The following is a 16092-nucleotide window of genomic DNA, read 5'->3' on the forward strand; positions in this document are numbered from 1 at the left end:
CTTTGGGGAAACATGTACAGAATAGAAAGCTTACAGGATGTAATTCAAAGGCTAATAGCCTTTTCTCTAAACAATAAGTAGACTACAATGTTTTCCAAAAGCCTTTAATCCCAGCCCACTGGAGACAGGCCAACATTCTCTGAGTTTAGAGCCAGCCTGGTCTATATAATGAGTTCCAGGCTAGCCAGGGATGCGTAGTAAGGTCCTGTCTCAAAAACGTTTCTTGGTCATTTTAGCATGTTATAAATATTTACAAAGGAGATCCAGCAAGATGGCTCAGAGAATAAAGGCCCTGATCCCAAGCCTGGACCCAGATGGTGGAAGGAGAGAGCCGGCTCCCACATGCTGTCCTCTGGTCTCCACACACGCACCATTGCAAACGTCCCCCCTCTTACATGCAAAGTAAATAAATAAAGCCAATAAACATTTTAAAATATTTACAAAGGATATGTTTACTAATCAGGAAGAAGTCAACTATTTCTATTTTGAGAAAAAATAGTGGTTCCCTTTAGAGTAATATTTTCATTTCTTCAGCTTCACTGACACTGACTGACCTGGCAGTACTGATATTGATCAAGTACCCTACGGTGGTTTCTCCGGGTGATCTATGGCAGTACAGAATTGTTGTTTTGTTTGGGTTAGTGCCCTGAAATATTGTGCTTTCTAAAGGAATTGAGTGCAGGAGGGGGAGTAGCTGAGAAAAGATGGAGAAAAAAATATATGTTGTTGTGTTATATAATGTATGTTGTTTCCTACTTTTCTGCTGAGCATTCTACCAAGGTTACAGAGCTAGCGTCCTTCCTGCTTTCCTTATCTGCAGGAGAAGTTCGGTGCGAGCCCCCCAATAACAAGCTGGACAAGTTTTCCGGAATCCTGACCTATCTGGGGGACAACTACTTCCTGGACCATGACAGGCTTCTGCTCCGGGGCTGCATCATCAGGAACACAGACTGGTGTTACGGTTTGGTGATTTATACTGGTATGCTTCCTGCAGCTAGAGCCAGACCCCGCCCGTTAGAGCCTGCTCACCACCCAGTTATGATTCAGATATAATATTCAAACGTATCAGAAGAGTAGCTTAGTGCTGGATTGGTGCTAGGCGGACAAGTGCCTGGAGAGGAAGTTGAGGGGGAAAGTGGCTTTGTTCCAGGCAATGTGCTTTAAACATATCAGCCCCTTCTTAGAGAACGGCTTTGTGTTTCAACACCATAAGGCATTCATGGGTTTTCCCAACCATACATGCACACAGGAGAGGGTGTTCATATAGAGAAAGTACAACAGAATTAGCATGTGAACATAAGATTACACAGAGATTACGCCCATAAAAAGGGAATATAGACAGCGCTCATTATATAAAATAATAGAAAATATATCATGGAGACTTCATAGAAGAGAAAAGCGCCATGTTAGTGGCCCATATTGAGATGTCATTTCGAATCACAACCTCTGCTCCACTCTGCACCCTTAGTGGCAACAGACACTGATAGCTTTGTTCCTGTTCTATCCCCGGGATAAACTATCTTAGGTTAACTCTTTAGGACGAAAGACTTACTTTTTGCTCAGTTTCCATGGTTGCTTGACCCTATAGCATTGGACCAAACATCACATAGCAAGGCCAAACATCACAGTGGGAATACGTGTTGGGCACAACTGCTCATGTCCTGCTAACAGAGATGCAGAGGAGTGCTGGGAGGGGCCTTCAGGACTGTGCCCCTAATAACTTTCCCTTTAAGTTTCTACTACCTCAATAGCGCCATCTGTTGGATACCAAGCTTTCAACAAATGAGCTCTTAGGACATAATTGAAATGTAGGCATTAACACAACCATAACCACAGTAGAAGAACCGAGAAAGATTTAGCGTAGAGAATATTACTAAACTTGGATTTCTGGAGGTTTTTCCTAGAACATCCACTCTTAAACATGAGACTTAGTTCTCTTTCTGTGGAAAATAAGACAAACAGCTTCTGGAGAAGCTGAAGAGTCCAAGGAAGTCCTGGTAGAACTTGTTTTTGGTTCTTGGTGTGGAATGGCAGCTTCTAAGCTGCTCAGTTTCCACCTCAAATGATGTAGAGGAGACTTACTTCTGTCACCGCATCAGCAGCTACCCACACATAGGAAAACCGCTCCGAGATAGTTCATTTGTTCGGCGGCAGGCTTTCCCCCAAAGCTATAGTAACGATAGTGATGCACTTTGGGGAGCTCTGTGCAGGCGTCTCGTGGTGCAGAGTCCTGAGGCACTCAGTGCAGACCTGTGTCACTGTTGTGTGTGCAGTGCTACCACCATCTCTTCCTCCCTCTTGAAAGCCAGTCTTTCTGCAGTCCTTGAGAGATGTGATTCCTCTACTGCCTCGAACTCTCAAAGACCCAAACCTGTGGAGGATAGAACGCTGCAGCTCTGTGTTCCCAGTGTTTGCTCACAAACCTGCATTAGAACACATGAGAACCCATGTAAAATGGTAGTCAGGGGATAGAAGGCCGGAGAAATTACTACTTACACTTCCTTCCTAAACCCCTTATGAATATTTTCTCTTACACTGCTAGCAATATCTCTGACCAGTAGTCTGCAAGTCAGGCCCGTGCCATTCAAGGCTCCTTTGCTCACTGTCTGAGAGGAAAAGGAACATGGCATCTATGTCTCTCAGCCACAGAGAAGTCTCAGCTCCCAAGCTTCTACTCCAGAAAGAAATCGCTGTCATCGCCACTTCCTTTCTTCCGTTCTCAGGAACTTTGAATATAGCCTGACTCAGCAATGGGTTTCCTCAAAAGAAAGCAGAGTGTCTCCTATCAGAAAATTCCTTCCCTTAGCTAAATAAGCCAGGTGGGGACAAGGACACCCTGTTCTGACTTAGGGAGAATCCAGACAGGAGGTGCTGGTAAGAGAGGAGTCAGTGTGGACACTCAGTAAGGAAACATGTTCCTTTCTGTGTATCGCTGATTGGATTTACATAAGAGCTTAGAATAAGTGAACATAAAGGCGTATGTCAACATAATTTGAAGCTCTGAGTATATTCAGTGATTCTAAGATCTGGAATTCTCCCTGTTTTGCTTAGGGCCAGACACCAAATTAATGCAGAACAGCGGAAAGACCACCTTCAAACGAACACATATAGACCACCTCATGAATGTCCTTGTGGTCTGGGTGAGTGAAACACTTCCCCCTGTGTCTTTGTGTAGACATACGTCCACAGCAGTAGCTGGCACTTCCAAATCAGAATGTAGTTGTTTGAAGTCATGAAAAGTTTAATGACCCCACAAGCTAAGGTGTGAGTCAGGAAAGAACAGACTTAGTGTACAGTATGACCTAGGTTATGCCTTCTATTCAAGATAATGACAGCTGAGAAACTGTTGCCTTTGGTAATGGGACCAGAGCGAATCTAGGACCCTACTTTAGAAGTAAAGATACCTTCTCATGTCAGTTTTGATCATTACTAACCTATCACATAGACTAATGGTACACCTTATTTAAACTGGACGTTTTAAAGCCGTATTTCTCAAAGGAGTCTTAAGGCTGCTGCAGAGGCAGGAGAAGATCTGGTAGCGTTTGCTCTGCCTTTCCTGAGTTCCTGCTTCAAGTAGAGCAACTTCTCATTATACTGTTTTATAACATCTCAATTGGAAGAATAGGGCCTCTTCTGTAAAAATAATAATAATAATAATAATAATAATAATAAATTAAAAATAAATAAATAAATAAAATTAAATCATTAATAAAGAGAATCATGAGAAAGGGAAATGTACCACATTTTTCGTATCCATCGATCAAGGGGCATTTAGGTTGTTTCCAGGTTCTGGTTATGACAAACAATGCTGCTATGAACATAGTAGAGCACATGTCCTTGTGGCACAATTGAGCATCCTTTGGATATATACTCAAAAGTGGTATTGCTGGGTCTTGAGGAAGGTTGTTTCCTAATTTTCTGAGAAATCACCACACTGACTTCCAAAGGGGTTGTACCAGCTTGCATTCCCACCAGCAATGCAGGAGTGTTCCTTTTACCCCACAACCTCTCCAGCATAAGTTGTCATCAGTGTTTTTGATCTTGGCCATTCTTACAAGATGGAATCTCAAAGTTGTTTTGATTTGCATTTCTCTGATGACTAAGGATGTTGAACATTCCTTAAGTGTCTTTCAGCCATTTTAGATTCCTCTGTTGAGAGTTCTCTGTTTGGTCTGTACTCCATTTTTTTTTATTGGATTATGTGTTCTTTTGGTGTCCAATTTCTTGATTTCTTTGTATATTTTAGAGATCAGACCTCTGTCTGATGTGGGGTTAGTGAAGATCTTTTTCCATTCTGTAGGCTGTCGTTTTGTCTTGCTTTTTGTCTTGTGTGTCCTTTGCTTTACAGAGGCTTTTCAGTTTCAGGAGGTCCCATTTATTAATTGTTTATCTCAGTGTCTGTGTTGCTGGAGTTATGTTTAGGAAGTAGTCTCCTGTGTTCAAGTTTACTTCCCACTTTCTCTTCTATAAAGTTCAGTGTGGCTGGTTTTATGTTGAGGTCTTTGATAAATTTGGACTTGAGTTTTGTGCATGGTGATAGATATGGGTCTATTTTCATTCTTCTGCATGTATGCCAGCACCACTTGTTAAATATGTTTTCTTTTTTCCATTTAATATTTTTTGCTTCTTTGTCAAAAATCAAGTGTTCGAAGATGTAGATTGATATCCAGATCTTCTATTCAGTTCCATTGGTCCTCCTGCCTGTTCTTATGCCAATACCAGGCTGTTTTCAGTACTGTATCTCTGTAGTAGAATTTGAAGTCAGGGATTGTGATGCCTCCAGAAGTTCTTTTATTGTACAGGATTGTTTTGGCTATCCTGGCTTTTTTACTTTTCCATATGAAGTAGAGTACTGTTCTTTCAAGGTCTTTAAAGAATTTTGCTGGGATTTTGACAGGCATTGCGTTGAATCTGTAGATTGCTTTTGGTAAGATTGCCATTTTTACTATGTTAATTCTGCATACCCAAGAGCATGGGAGATATTTCCACTTTCTGGTGTCTTCTTCAATTTCTTTCTTCAAAGATTTAAAGTTCTTGTACTTGTTTGGTTAGAGTTACTCTGAGATATTTTGTGCTATTGTGGCTATTGCGAAGGGTGTTGATTCTCTGATTTCTTCCCCAGCTCTTTTATCATCTGTGTACAGGAGGCTACTGATTATTTTGAGTTAATCTTGTGTCCTGCTACATTGCTGAAAGTGTTTATGAGTTGTAGAAGTTCCTTGGTAGAATTTTTGGGATCGTTTGTGTAAACTAGCATATCATCAGCAAACAGTGAGAGTTTGACTTCTTCCTTTCCAATTTGTATCCCCTTGATTTCCTTTTGGTGTCTTATTGCTCTAGCTAGGACCCCAAGCACGATATTGAATAGATATGGAGAGAGTAGACAACCTTGTCTTGTTCCTGATTTCAGTAGAATCGATGGGATTTTCTCTCCATTTAGTTTGATGTTGGCTGTTGGCTTGCTGTATATTGACTTCATAATGTTTAGGTATGTTCCTTGTATCCCTGCTCTCTCCAAGACCTTTATCATGAAGGGATGTTATATTTTGTCAAAGCCCTTTTCAGCATCTAATGAGATGATCATGTGGTTTTTATTTTTCAGCTTGTTTATATGTGGATTACGTGACAGATTTTTGTATGCTGAACCGTCCCTGCATCTGTGGGATGAAGCCGACTTGGTCATGGTGGATGATGGTTCTGATGTGTTCTTGGATTCGATTTGCCAGTATTTTATTTAGTATTTTTGCTTCAGTGTTCATGAGTGAGATTGGTCTTTAATTCTCTTTCTTAGTAATGTCTTTCAGTGGTTTGGGTATCAGGGTAATTGTAGTCTCATAAAAAAGGGTTTAGCGATGTTCCTTCTGTTTCTATTGTGTGGAATAATTTGAGGAGTATTGGTATTAGTTCTTCTTTGAAAGTCTTATAGAATTCTGAGCTGAAACCATCTGGTCGTGGTCTTTTTTGGTTGGGAGATCTTTGATGCCTGCTTCTATTTCTTCAACAGTTATAGGTCTGCTTAATTTGCTTATCTGGTCTTGATTTAATTTTGGTAAGTAATATCCAGAAAGTTGTCCATTTCCTTTAAGTTTTCCAATTTTGTGAGGTACAGGTTTTCGAAATATGAAGTGATGATTCTCTGTATTTCCTCCATGTCTGTTGTTATGTCCCCCTTTTCATTTCTGATTTTCTTAATTTGGATATTCTCTCTCTGCCTTTTGGTTAGTTTGGATAAAGGTTTGTCCATTTTGTTGATTTTCTCAAAGAACCAGCTCTTTGTCTCATTGATTCTTTTTATTGTTTTCTTTGTTTCTATTTTGTTGATTTCAGCTCTCAATTTGATTATTTCCTGCCGTCTAGTTCTCTTAGTTGAGTTTGCTTCTTTTTGTTCTAAAGTTTTCAAATGTTCTGTTAATTCACTAGTGTGGGATTTTTCCAGCTTCCTTATGTAGGTGTTTAGTGCTATGAACTTTCCTCTTAACACTGCTTTTATTGTGTCCCATAAATTTGGGTATGTTGTGTGGTCATTTTCATTGAATTTTAGGAAGTCTTTAATTTCTCCCTTTGTTTCTTCCTGACCCATTGATAATTCAGGTGAGCATTGTTTAATTTCCACGTTTGTGGGTTTTTTGGAATTAGTATTGCTGTTGACTTCTAGTTTTAAATCATGGTGATCTGATAAGGTACATTGGGTTATTCCAGTTTTTTGTATGTGTTGAGGTTTGTTTTGTTACCAAGTATGTGGCCAATTTTTGAGAAGGTTCCATGAGGTGCTGAGAAGAAGGTATATTCTTTTCTGTTTGGATGGAATATTCTATAGATATCTGTTAAGTCCATTTGAGTCATAACATCTGTTAGTTCTCTTATTTCTCTGTTCATTTTTTGTCTGATTGACCTGTCCAGTGAGATAGGAGTGTTGAAGTCTCCCACTATTAGTGTGTGGGGTTTAATGTATGATTTAAGCTTTAGATGTGTTTCTTTTACATATGAGGGTGCCATTGTGTTTGGGGCATAGATGTTCAGTATTGAAATTTCCTTGATGGATTTTTCCTGTGATTAATATGAAATGGCCTTCTTTGTCTCTTTTGACTGATTTTAGTTTGAAGTCCATTTTGTTAGATATTAGGATAGCTACATCCACTTGTTTTTTTAGGTCCATTTGATTGGTACATTTTTTCCCAACCCTTTACTCTGAGATGATGTCTGTCTTTGAGGTTGAGATGTGGTTTTTTGTATGCAGAAGAAGGATGGATTCTGTTTTCGTATCCAATCTGTGCCTTTTTATAGGTGAGTTGAGTCCATTTACATTAAGGGATATTAATGACCAGTGCTTGCTATCTCCTGTTAATTTAGTTTTCATTGTTGGTGATGTTAATTTGTGTGTTTTCCCTTCTTTGGGATTTGCTGCTATGAGACCATCATTGTCTGTGTTTTTGTTGGTGAAGTCAACTTCCTTTGGTTGGAGTTTTCCTTCTAGTATTTTGTGTAGGGCCGGGTTTATGGCTAGGTATTGGTGAAATCTAAATTTGTCATGGAATATCTTGTTTTGTCCTCCTATGGTGATTGAAAGTTTTGCTGGCTATAGTAGTAGTCTGGGCTGGCATTCGTGGTCTCTTAATGTCTGCATAATGCTTGACCACGATCTTCTGGCTTTCATTGTCTCCAATGAGAAGTCAGGTGTAATTATATGTTACTTGGCCTTTTTCCTTTGCAGCTCTTAATATTCTTTCTTTACTCTGTATGTTTAGTGTTTTGATTATTATGTGGCAAGGGGACTTTTTATTTGGATCCAGTCTATTTGGTTTTCTGTAAGCTTGTATCTTCATGGACATATCTTTCTTTAGGTTGGGAAAGTTGTCTTCTATGATTTTGTTAAATATATTTTCTGTGGTTTTGAGTTGAACTTCTTCTTCCTCTATACCTATTATTCTTAGATTTGGCCTTTTCATGGTATCCCATATTTCCTGGATATTTTGTGTTAAGCTTTTGTTATATTTAATGTTTTCTTTAACTGATGAGTCTATTTGCTCTATTGTATCTTCAGTGCTTGAGATTCTCTCTTCCATCTCTTGTATTCTGCTGTTCATGCTTGTGTTTGTGGTTCCTGATTGTTTTCTCATGATTTCTGTTTCTATAATTCCTCCGACTTGCATTTTCTTTATTGTTTCTATTTCAGTTTTCAAGTCCTAAATACTTTCTTTCATATGTTTTATTTCTTTTTCTTGATTTTCTTTAAGTGATTTGTTGATGTCTTTTTGTTGTTGTTGTTTGTCTTTTCCTCTATTTCTTTAAGGGAATTTCTCATTTCATCTTTAAGAGTTTCAAACATTCTCTTGAAGTTATTTTTTTAGTCATTCTTCTGCTTCATCCATATTTGGTTTTTCAGGTCTTGCTGTTGTATGGTCTTTAGGTTTTACTGGTGTTGTGTTGCTCTTTGTGGTGTTGCACATCTACTCATCTTTTTCTCTAATAGGTGTGGTTGGGGTTGTCTGAGATTCTGTTGAATAACCTTCTAGGTGCCAGAGAATCCAAAGCTCAGATGGTTGTTCCTCAGGGTACAGTCAATGTCACAGTTCTAGTTACCCTGTTGGTTACTCTGTATTCCTTGAGATAGCTCAGCGCTTCTGTGCTTTCCTCTGATCCCTTGGAGTTTGCTGTCTCAGGCCTACTTTGGCCTAGGTTGCCAGCTTTGCCCTGTTTCTGTAAATCATGGTCTGGATCCCCTCCTGCAGAAGTCCCTGGAGTTGGACCTAGAAAGGTTTCTGACTCTGGTCTACTTCCTTGGAGGTCCCAGGCTCTGGTGTGCCTGGGCCCGCAGAGGATCTGCTTACTCCCTCTGAGGTCCCAGAGTCATGCATGGGACCGGTAGAGGTTCCAGGTTCCTGCCTATTCCCTTTGATGTCCCAGACCAATGCCTGGGCCCACATAGGTCCTGGCTCAGGCCGACTCCCTCTGAGGTCCCAGACTCAGGCCTGGAATCAGCAGCAGTGGAACCGTGTCAGCGTCTACGACAGTCTGTCCGGAAATTACTTGCAGTCTCTAGTCCAACAACCAGATAAATAGTGAAATACAAATACAAACAAAGTTTGGAGGCTGGAAAGATGGCTCAGTGGCTGAGAGCATTGGCTGATTTTCTAGAGGATCCAAGTTCAATTCCTAGCACCCACGCGGCAGCTCACAGCCATCTGTAACTTCACTCCCAGGGGATATAATGACCTCTTCTGGCTTCTACTGAACAAGATGTGTACATAGTACACATACATATGTGGAGGCAAAATACCCATACACATAAAATAAAAATTAAAAAATGAAGTGTGCCGGGCGGTGGTGGCGCACGCCTTTAATCCCAGCACTCGGGAGGCAGAGGCAGGCGAATCTCTGTGAGTTCGAGACCAGCCTGGTCTACAAGAGCTAGTTCCAGGACAGGCTCCAAAGCCACAGAGAAACCCTGTCTCGAAAAAACAAACAAACAAAAAAAAAATAAATAAAAAATGAAGTGTAAAGAAGTATCTATATGTATCTTTGACCATTATGGAAATGTAAATAAAATTATTTTAGGGGATTAGGGAGCTACACTGAGATCCCATTTCACCTCAGTCAGAATGGCTGTCATCATGAAAAAAAAATAACAAGGACACCATGAAAAAAGAATTCTTATGCTCTACTGATAAGAATATAATTAGTACAACCATTATGAAAAAGCATATATGGAGGTTTCAGAAACACTGGAAGTGGAATTCCCACTTGCTGCAGCTGTACCGTTCCTGAATATAAACCTGAAGGAATCAAAGTCAGCGTTCAGTTGCCAGCATGCCAAGACTTGGATTCTTTCCCGTCACTGCCCTCGAGGAGCTGTAGGTTCAGCAGGCCCATGGTCCACCTTCAGCTTTACCAGATTCTGAACTGCTTGCAAGATTTCATCTTTCTTACTCTTGCATTCAGTTTCCTCACCGTCCTCCCTCCAACTGCTGCCAAAGCCACACAACTCAGTGTGTTGCAGTGATAGCCCCTCCCCCACATCACTGCTGGAGTGATTAAGGACTTGAACTCCTATGCTGTTTCGAACCTGTTTCTTCCTTTCAGACCTAAGTGACTTGTGGTAGAATATTCTCCCACTGTGACTACCAAGTTCCTCGTCTGTCAGGAGTTTCCATCAACATCAAACAACATGGCACAGCTCCTGTTAGTACTTGTAGTCTAGTTGTTATCCCCTCCCTTCAAACTCCCACGGAAGGCTCATGCTGGGCTTCTTCTTTGCCCTTGCCACTCTAGGGTCTCCCTGTCTCCAAGGAAGCACACCGCAGTAGAGCTGAGCTCTAGAGGTAGGTGAAGAAGCACAGCCTTGGATGGATGTTCATTTCATTCATACTTTGCATTCCTGTTTTGTTTTCTATACAGATTTTCCTGGTTTTAGGTGCAATGTGCCTCATGCTATCCATTGGACATGGCATTTGGGAGAGCAACAAAGGCTACTTCTTCCAGGCGTTTCTCCCATGGCAACATTACATAGCTTCATCAGCTACAAGTTCTGCCCTCGTTTTCTGGTCCTACTTCATAGTCCTCAACACCATGGTTCCCATTTCGCTCTATGTCAGGTAGGTGTCTTTGGTGGTTGTGTTCAAGGGCGGGGTGACTTTATACTTCTTGCTTTAATAACCAACTAGAGTATGATCTAATAGGAAATATGAATTACCATCTTTCTTTTCTAAAGATGAGTGCTTGCTATGTTGTCCAGGCCAACTTCAAACTTCAGATCCTCCTGCCTCAGCCTCAGTACTGGGAGTGTCCTAGCTCACTTTGTAGTCTTTACCTCTTTTCTTTCCACAGGCATGGTGTATAAAGCGCTCTGAGGAGTATCTAGAAACTGCATAAATGTCTTTCCTGGCTAGAATACTGCTAGATATTATATGATTTATATAAAAGAATAATTATCTGTACCCTTAGGTAACCTGTAAGTGATGATGCAAACCCATGAAACAGTTGGTATTGCCTAACTATGCCAGACAGCCTTTCCTTACCAATGAGTTAGGTCCCAAACATTCACTCTCATGTCAGTTATGTAGGACTCAGAATACATTTCTTTATTTAAAAAGAAGAGAGAGAGAAAGAGAGAGAGAGAGAGAGAGAGAGAGAGAGAGAGAGAGAGAGAGAGAGAGAGAGAGGAAAACAGGTATGGTAGTTTAAAGAATGGCCCCCACAGGCTCATAAACTTGAATGCTTAGTAGGATTAGGAGGTGTGGCCTTGTTGGAGTAGGTGTGGCCTTGACAAAGGAAGTGTGTCACTGGGGTGGGCTTTGAGGTCTCAGGAGTCCATGCCAGTGCCAGTGTCTCTTTCTCTCCCTGCTGCCTATGGATCAGGATGTAAAGCTCTCAGCCCCAGGGCCATGCCTGCCTGCCTGCCGCCATGCTCCCCGTTATGATGATAATGGACTAACCCTCTGAAACTGTAACCAAGCCCCCAATTAAATGATTTGTCTTTAATATGTGTTGTCTTGGTCACAGTGTCTCTTCAAAAAAATAGAAAGTGACTAAGATAATAGATATATTGACTTATATTGGATTCCAAATATAAGTTGTATAAGTTCTCTTTTTTAAAATTTATAACTTTATTTCATTTATTATTATGAGTTAAAGTTTTCTAAGTTTTCATAATGTTTCTCTGGCTTTCATTGGAGTGTGTTGTAACAATCCCTGTTAAACCTCTAATTTTATTAATTTGAGATTTTTTTCTTTTTCCTTTAATTAGTGTGGCTATGAGTTTGTAAATTTTATTTATCTTTTCAAAGAATGAATGGTGTGTATGGGTGTGTGTGTGTGCGTGCGCACACGCGCGCACATGTGTGTGTGTGTGGTCTGTCCATGTCCTGTCCTCTTTTTCAAGTCTCCTACAATCTGACCTCTGATATCCCACCCAGAAAGCATTCTCCATAACTGAGTTACCTTATTTAATAAATCTTTCTGACTACCAGTATGTGCCAAGTCCTCTACTAGGTACCTAGGTACTAGGGATAGAAATCTGAGTGATAAGACATCACTTTCTTCCTCTCTTCCTTCCTTCCTTCCTTCCTTCCTTCCTTCCTTCCTTCCTTCCTTCCTCTCTTCCTTCCTTCCTTCCTTCCTTCCTTCCTTCCTTCCTCTCTTCCTTCCTTCCTTCCTTCCTTCCTCTCTTCCTTCCTTCCTTCCTCTCTTCCTTCCTTCCTTCCTTCCTTCCTTCCTTCCTCTCTTCCTCTCTTCCTTCCTTCCTTCCTTCCTTCCTTCCTCCCTCCCTCCCTCCCTCCCTTCCTCTCTTCCTTCCTTCCTTCCTTCCTTCCTTCCTTCCTTCCTTCCTTCCTTCCTTTTTATAGAGAAGCTTGCTCGTAGCTGTGGAAACCATACATAATTGTGGTACAATACAAAAATTCTCATAAAATATGCATGAGTATTATAAACACTTTAAGAAGGAATATATTAGTTCTGCCCAGTGATGCTTAGAACAGTTTACAGGAAAGGTAATCCTCAAACTATATTTGAACAGTCCACAGGTGCAAGATGTGGATATTTTCTCAAAGTTGGACCAGATGTTAGATCTAAAAGAACATAAATTACAAGCAAAAGAATTTGGATTTTATCCTATAAGCAGTAAAGAACCAACCAAGATCTAAGAAATAATGTAAATTATTAATATAATTATATATAACCATATAATATTAAGTATGTAATAAAATATTATAATTGGCATATTAATTATATGGTATGTATGTATTATATAATATGTTATATTATTATAATAAACTCTCCCTGTACATGACACAATCTCTCCAGCTCTAAGTACTTTTAGAAGGTCTGAAAAATGGGAGCTGGAGAGGTGGTTCAGTGGTTAAGATCTCCCCTTGTTCTTGTAAAGATTGTAGGGTCAGTTCCTGGCACCTACATGATAGTTCACAAAGATTTGTATTTCCAGTGTCATGGGATCTGTTGCTTTCTTCTGGACTCTGAGGATACCAGGCACACATGGTGTACACACATACATACAGGCAAAACACTAATATACAATAAGAAATTTTTTTAGAATGGCCTAAAAATAAACTACAGCAAGAAGTAGATAAGGAAGAAAAAGAAAAGTACACATCATGACCAACTTGGTTCACCTTGAGATATAAAGATCAAGAAATGTAACACAGCATATAAACAGACTTGACAGAAGTCACTCAGTCATCTCAGTAGATGCAGAGAAAATTGGAGGTGCAGTTGTGCACGGGGGACCCAAGTGGGAACCTGCACCCTGGCCACTTTTCCAGCATCTTGACTCAGCCAAGGATGCCGTAAGTGGGAGGATCTCCTTCATCCCAACCACCCCAGATCCTGAGGGCACATTGACCTCAGTGGTTTGATTCACTAGACCTAAGCAAGGTAAGGAAATAGCAATCCTAATTTCAGACGCACTCCCAAGAACTCTCTTTTAGGAACTGTGTTGGGTATTGAGCCCTCATTTTCTAGTGTTATGTTTTTAAAACAGATGGGGAGAGAAAAGAAAGATTTATCCTTGAAGGAAGATTGGACTGAACATTTAGCCTCTCCTATTAACTTTGCTATATTCTTGAATAAATAAATTTTCTATTAATCATTGAAAGAAAAGAAAAAAGATTTGAGAAAGCTCAGTATCCCTTTGTAGTAAAACCCTGAAGAAAATAGGAAAAGAAGGAAAATACCTCAGCATGGTATGTAACAAACCTAAAACCATAATTGTAGCAAGTGGGAAATACTGACAGCATTTCCTCTAAAATATAGAATGAAGCAAGGATGCCTACTCTCTCCACTGATTTTTTTGCATGTGTATGTGTATACCGTGTGCATGCATGTGTGTATATGCATGGGGGGGGCTGCTTATGCACGTGTGTGGAAACCAAAGCTTAGTACCAGGAGTCTTCCTCAGTCACTCTCTACCATTCATTGAGGTGGATCTCTTGTTGAACCATCTCAGCTGAACCGAGAACTCCCTGACACAGCTGGTCTAGCTAGACTCCTCACTCTGGGGGTGGCCTGTCTTCACCATTCAAGTACTAGAATTGCAGGCAGGTCACCAACCCACAGCCCCAATCCTTAGGATCGCACAGCAAATGTTGTGTCATTAAACTGACATCCTAGCCCTTCACTCTTGTGCAATATAGTCTTTGAAGCCTTAGCTAGAGTGAGACAGGGAAGAGAAATAAGAGAAAAACAATTAGGAAAGGGAGTTAAATAATCCTATTTGCAGATGACATGATCATATAAAGACACTGAAACTTTCATCTTAAAAGGCTTATATCTAATTTTAAAAACCAGTTATTAAAGTATCAGGATACAAAACCAACACACAACTAATGAGTAGCTTTTCTATATGCTGATAATAAAGTTTTCAAGTAAGGAACTGGAGGGAGGGGTTCTCAGTCATAGGCGCACCAAAAAACAAAACACCTAGACGTAAACCTATCTAAGGAGGAAAGACTTCTACAATGAGAACGTTTAAACCCTGAGTAAATGAGTGGAAGAAGACGCTAGAAGAAGGAAAGTCCTCCTGTGCTCCTGGATTGGCAGAATTCATATTGTGAAATTATTAGTGGTATCAAAAGCTGTTTTATAGATTCAACACAATCGCCACCAAGTTCCACTGACATTCTTTATGACTCTAGAAAAAAATCTTTAATGTGGAAGTTTGAAAGATTTTGAGTAGCCAGACAATCCTACACAGGAAGACAGAAAACAAAGAAAACCAAATGCTGAAGTGTCACAGTATATGACCTCACTGTAGAGCTACGGTAACACAAGCAGCATGACGCTAGCACAAACAGGTACGGTGGCTCATACAGTAGGACAGGAGACCTAAAACAGTACCTTAACAAGTGAGCCACAACATACATTGGAGACATGATGGCCTCTTCAAGCTTATGGAAATCATTATAATAAGCAAAATAAGCCAAACTCGGACAATCACTGCATGTTTTCTCACATGTGGAACCTAGATTTAAATTTGTCTGTGTGTGCGTGTATGTGTAGGGGAAAGGAGATTTTAGGGGAGCAGCAGAAAGAGGGTAATGAAGTGTATTTGACATGAAAACAGAAGGTGAAAAGTTCAAGAAGGTGAAGGGACTAGGGAGAGGGTTAAGAGGACAGAAGCTGGTGGGGCAGGGTGAACAAGAACAAGATATTATGAAAACGCTGGAGTGAAGCCCATTACTTGTTACTCAAAAGGTTTTAGTCAGGGTCTTACCATGTGGCCCTGGCTGACCTGGAACTCACAGAGATCTGCCTGCCTCTGCCTTCCGAGAACAGGGATTTAAAGTACGTGCCACCATGCCTGGATATATGCTCACTTAAAACTGGTACGCTGACCTGCATGAGAACCAGTGTTATAGAGAGATCATTTGGAGAGACAGAGCACAGTGGATGAACCCATAAAACAACCTCTGATTTGTACAGCTTCTTCCTTTTTCCTGAAACAAGAATATCTGAATGCTGCAAGTTTTCCTCCCTTTCCAACTTGACCACAATAATAATCTTTCTAATTACACCAACAAATCCTTTTGTAAGTTAACTGTTATTCCAAAGGTATTTTTAATTGACATTTTCTGGATACATTACAGAAGATGAGTGGAAGCAAGGTATGTTTCAGACAAATTAATCAGCTATATCAGGGTCCTGGTGAGAAAACCTTGCGTAATAGTCTGAGTTGTAATGGACTGACTAGTGTGGAAAAGTCCGTATGAAGGTAGACCCAGGGAAGATACCCTTTCCACATGCAGACCCTCCTCTGTCGTGGACCTATAAGCAGGAAACCAAAATAATATATTTGCATGTCCTACTCTGACCAGGACCATTTTTTCCTTTCCTTCCCCTTAGTGTTGAAATAATAAGACTGGGCAACAGTTACTATATCAACTGGGATCGAAAGATGTTTTATGCACCAAAGAACATCCCAGCACAGGCTCGCACTACCACTCTCAATGAAGAACTCGGCCAAGTTAAATATGTGTTCTCTGACAAGACAGGAACTCTGACGGAGAATGTGATGGTCTTCAACAAATGCTCAATCAATGGGAAGACCTATGGTATGTGCACATTCCACTCTCCCTGAGTCAA

General features: G+C 40.4%; 1 protein-coding gene across 1 annotated transcript in view; it reads left to right on the forward strand.

Moving 5' to 3' along the window:
* Nucleotides 1-16092, forward strand: part of LOC119826289 (phospholipid-transporting ATPase FetA) — an 88149-nt gene that overhangs the window by 43477 nt on the left and 28580 nt on the right. The window contains exons 10-13 of the mRNA XM_038347492.1: nt 821-979; nt 3052-3140; nt 10396-10592; nt 15853-16061. Of these exons, the coding sequence (XP_038203420.1) occupies nt 821-979; nt 3052-3140; nt 10396-10592; nt 15853-16061 (654 nt within the window). The remainder of the gene's footprint in view (nt 1-820; nt 980-3051; nt 3141-10395; nt 10593-15852; nt 16062-16092) is intronic.

Source organism: Arvicola amphibius, chromosome 11 (assembly GCF_903992535.2).
Source record: "Arvicola amphibius chromosome 11, mArvAmp1.2, whole genome shotgun sequence".
Classification (NCBI taxonomy): domain Eukaryota; kingdom Metazoa; phylum Chordata; class Mammalia; order Rodentia; family Cricetidae; genus Arvicola; species Arvicola amphibius.